The sequence below is a fragment of the Protopterus annectens genome, chromosome 3.part0 (genome assembly GCF_019279795.1).
Source record: "Protopterus annectens isolate FY-2018-M chromosome 3.part0, PAN1.0, whole genome shotgun sequence".
Lineage (NCBI taxonomy): Eukaryota > Metazoa > Chordata > Ceratodontiformes > Protopteridae > Protopterus > Protopterus annectens.
Genome location: NC_056731.1, coordinates 1,546,496,443 through 1,546,501,420, shown reverse-complemented (window position 1 = coordinate 1,546,501,420; position 4,978 = coordinate 1,546,496,443). Strand labels below are relative to the sequence as shown.

Here is a 4,978-nt window from a genome sequence, read left to right as displayed (position 1 = left end):
TGTGTGTTTGTATATAACTCATATATCAAAATGTGTGTGTGTGTGTGTGTGTGTGTGTGTGTGTGTGTGTGTGTGTGTGTGTGTGTGTGTGTGTGTGTGTGTGTGTGTATGTGTCAGCTACTTGGGCAGGGACACAAAGCACTGGTTGGACAGAGGGAGTGCTGGGAGGACTTGGCTTGGAACCCTGGCTAAGGACTCCACTCTATAGCTGTGCCAGTGGGGAGTCTTATTAGGGATCTGGAGAGAAAGCGAGAAACCATCCCCAGACTGACTGTGATCTCTGTGTGCTCTTAGGGGAAATTGTACTTTACTGTGTGTGTACTTGTTATCCTTCCCAATCTGCATGCCCCTCAATGGTGAGGATTGAGGCTCCTTGATTACTGGGCCAGTGCACGGGTGTCACACGCTTCTTCATCATCATTACTGTTGAGGTCCACCACCGTTGTGTCATCTTCAAACTTGACGTGATTTGTATTGTACCTGACTGTACAATCATGTGTTAACAGGGTGAACAGCAAGGGACTTAGTACACATCCTTATGGGACTCCAGTGTTAAGAGTGATACTATCTGAGGAGTTATTTCCAGCGCACACTTTCTGAGGTCTGTCTGTGAGAAAGTAAAGGATCCAGGTACAAAGTGGAGTATTGACGCATAGTTGGAGTAGCTTCATTAAAATTATATTAAAAGCAGAGCTGAAGTCAATAAATAGTACCCTCGAGTAGGTGTTTTATTCTCAAGGTGTTCCAGCAATAGATGGAGTGCTATAGGGAGCACTGGCAAAAGGCAACTAGCAATGACAATGTGATTACATATTTCTTGAACCATCCAGAGTTGGAACTATGTGCAATAAAGTTCAATAGATTGATATATGTTGTTAGCACCTACTGCATGGATTTTTGCATGTAGATGTGAGGCCAATGTCTGGAAGAAAATCAAAGAAATAAAGCTGTAGTTCTAATGCAAGGTGTGTTGCTCCATATATGGGTAGAAGCAAATAACCAAGTTGCACCCACATAATGGAATAGGTATCCCTTGAAATGGTAAAATGGAAACTATTTCTTATAGAGACTATAGCCATCATTTAGCAATCTGTAAACAAAATTTCATATTGTTTTATAAGTCTAATATCTCTTTTTATTGTCATCAAGGCAGAACAAGTGGCAAGGCTCTTGACTTGGTACCACTTCTGAGACTTCCATACACAATACATAATACAAAGCACCCACCACCCCGCTAATAATATATATATATATATATATATATATATATATATATATATATATATATATGGATCTACTTGTTTTCAACAAATGCCATTTCACCGAAATGGGACATTCACGAGTGGATTTACGCGAAAGTGCATTTTATCGAAAACGCACTTTCGCGTAAATTTGTTGGTAAAATGTAAAACTAAATAATGTAAATAAAGAATAAATATGTGGTTTGCATGTTAGCTTAGTTGTACATCAACATTTAGTGTTGATGAACAACTAAGTGGACTATTGTTGAGATCATAGTACAGTGGGGATGAGGGAACATTCCCTTTTCCCCACTGTAGTGCAATCTCGGAGTGAGAATATTAAAGTAGTGGGGGGCACAGCCCACAAGTGTTTTTTAAGTGTTAGTTTTTTGGGGTTTTTTTTGTTATGGATTTACACGGAAGTGCATTTTTGTTTCGTTAGAATGCAGTAGATCCATATCTCTCTCTCTATATATATATATATATATATATATATATATATATATATATATATATATATATATATATATATATATATATATATATATATATATATATATATATATATATATATATATATATATATATATATATATACCAACTCTGAGATTATACTACAGTGAGCAAAGGACAGGTTTCCTTATACCTAACACACTGGTTTGTAAATACTGCATTCTGTTTTCTTTATGTTGGCCAGCTGTCATCGTTTGATGTAAAGCTTTACAATGGTATGGCCTTTCGATTAAAGGAAGGTTCACTGTTTAGTGTTCAGTGAACAGCTGTTTGATGAACGTGCCATTCGATGACTAAACATACACCCAATCAGGACAGATGTGTGTGTGTGTGTGTGTGTGTGTGTGTGTGTGTGTGTGTGTGTGTGTGTGTGGCTGCCATACCTCTGAACTCCCCTTACCCAGGGAGCAGTTCCTAAAATACTGAGGAAGAAACACAAGACAGTACAGATACTATTATTTTTACTCTAATCTATCTATAAAAAAATTAATAAAACCTGGGTATGGCATTATGAAAGAAGTATGGGTGGAAACAACTGACATCAGGGGTACATGTTATTATTACCCTATTCCACATAAAAGGTCAATAGAACTCGAGTTTGTCAGCATGAAATATGGACAAAAAGAAGTATGAAACTTTAATGTCTGGCATTATTCACTGACTATAATGGTCTGTCATATATTGGCCATACCAGGATTTCTGGACAAAGTCAGTGGGCACTAGATGACACCAGGGAGTCTTTTTAAGTATTACTCAACTCCAGTTAAAAAGTAGTAGAATAACAGGTCTTGTGTGCAGATGCATTTACTGAAAAAAAAATGTCTGGCATTATTAATTGACTGTAATCATCTATGATTTATGAGGGGCAGAGACTAATCAGGGAAATTCTCTAACTCAGGAACAGATATATGTGTGTATGTTTGTGTTTGGATGTACGTGTTCTGGGGAATGAATGAGGGCATGCCTGTTCTAACATGAAGCATTGCCGGCCAGCAGTAATTACTGGAAGAGCAAAAGAAAAGTCTGTTGCTGCTTGCAGTAATCATCGAGCAATTCAATGACTTGCAAACTAGCCAACCATGAGGTCTTTTGTCATTTTGGCTAATGTGTCTCTGAATTGCTGATTTCAGACTAATAGGCCCTTTTTGTCATGGATTTACCATTCATTGCCTGAACTGCTTCTGAATCCTGGCCAGTATCATTTCCACCCTTTTTAGAACATCCCAAATTGCTTAAGTAGAAAGTGACACCAGGAATAAACTCACCTTTGGAAGGGTATAGCCATTAAATGACATATCTTTTACAATACCACGAGGAAGTCCAAGAGGTACAATTGCTGCAAAGCGCATAATCTCATGAATGACTGCCCGAACATAAGGCATCCTGTGTCTGTCATTGTAAGTGATTTCCTTCTGTTCATCAATGACAAGCTTGATTTCCTCACTGCAATTTTCTAAAATGAGGGTATAAAAAATATACATTATATTTTGTGCGTGCACTAAAAATACACCTTTATTTAATCTGAACAAAGGTCCAGACTTGTTGTGAATGCTGTTCAGTAAACTGTGAATAATTGCTATAGGAATCCTAACTTAAGAAACATTGCACAATACCTTTTTAAAAAGAAATTTAAGACATAATAATCTTATGGTAATGAGTAACTAAACTAACAACTACATTAAAAGTTTTACATTACAGTTTTTCTCCTGACATTCCTATCATCTATAAGGAACTGTTCAGAACCTTATTAGTAAATAAAATCTGGCATTTTAATTTTCTATTCATCATCTAGCAGATGTAGGTTTTTTAAATGTATTTTTTAGATGTATTTGTACATATACATGAGTAAAAATGATCAACAAACTACCAGGCTTTAAAATCTAGCTCAAAGAATACCTTACCCAATCCTGGTCTTGCTCATGTTGATCACCGGGTTGAGACCTCTAGAGAGAGCACACACTTCTTTTTATTTCTTATCATAAGCCTTTTGTAATCCTCTACTTAAATCATTACACCCCTAACAACTTTCCCTCCTGCACTTGAATTAATAAATCCCTTTTCACCCCATTAAAAAACTTGAGTTTGTCTCATTCTGCTCTTTTTCTAACTGCCCCCACTCACTGCTCTACCCCTCTCGTGCATCTGCTGTATGCGTAAGTTATAAACTTTCTAGATACACCAATTTGTAATAGGCACCCTAAATAGAAACAATCCTATACCATGCTGTCTCAGTCCTATGCTATTACCACTGTCCTCCTTTCCAATACTAATATCTTCAATCTCCTCCCACATCATTTTATAACAAACTTCATTAAGTATTTTGAACTCCATGAAAACCTTTCTTTACTGAAAAGTAAGAACACTGAATTTCCTTACAATAATAGTTACCTTCAACAGTATCAATCCATCTGCTTCTGCAAGATTTTATAGCTGGAACAACTGTATAGACTTATAAGTGTTGATGTAAATACTTTACTGTATATACCTGTATTGTAATTATGTTTGCTTTTTCATGAGAAATGTTAACTGTTGTTTTTCTGAGACCTGCCTAAAATTTACTTGTTAATATAAATGTACTGCGGTAGAGCTTTTCTCCCCTGGTCTTCACTGAAAATGAGATCTGTCCAGTCATAGTTTCCTGATCAACAAAGACAAATAAACAAACAAACAAATAAATAAAAAAATACAATTTTGATTGCCGATCAGGTCAGCAAAGCCATTTAGTCAGAATACTAAACCAGATGGAACTTGACTGGCATTTGTTTTCTGTGGGAGTCAGTTTCGCACACTGCCATTTTCTCCACACTGCCTTTCGAAAAAAGAACCCTCATACTCGTCCTTCTCTACTACAACTAATGCCAAGGTAGTAATACCTCTGTGAAACCTAAAAAGCAGCAGTACTCATGTTTAGATGGGCTGGATAGTTCCATTTGAAGTATTTTGGTGAACTACTCACAGATCAATTGACCCACTAATGTATGCAGCTTATATGTATTACAATTACTAAATAAATAGTCAGGCTCAAATGGGAATATTTCACCATTCATACTATATGAGGACAACATGTAACCCTTCATTTCAAAGATAGCTCCACGTGCACATTTTTGAACAGATAAACCAAAAGCTAAAGCAAATCAAACTAACACAACAATGAAATTCCTGTTGTAGATGGTTCCATTGATACTCTTCATGAACCCCTTCAAGCTTCTCCCAAGAATCAGTCT

General features: G+C 36.5%; 1 protein-coding gene across 1 annotated transcript in view; it reads right to left on the bottom strand.

Annotated features, from left to right (window-relative positions):
• Positions 1 to 2,220: 2,220 nt before the first annotated feature.
• LOC122797108 (cytochrome P450 2J5-like) overlaps positions 2,221 to 4,978 on the bottom strand; it is a 430,423-nt gene continuing 427,665 nt past the window's right edge. The window contains exons 6-7 of the mRNA XM_044065905.1: positions 3,020 to 3,207; positions 2,221 to 2,229 (exon numbers count right to left, since the gene is read on the bottom strand). Coding sequence (XP_043921840.1) covers positions 2,221 to 2,229; positions 3,020 to 3,207 — 197 coding nt within the window. The remainder of the gene's footprint in view (positions 2,230 to 3,019; positions 3,208 to 4,978) is intronic.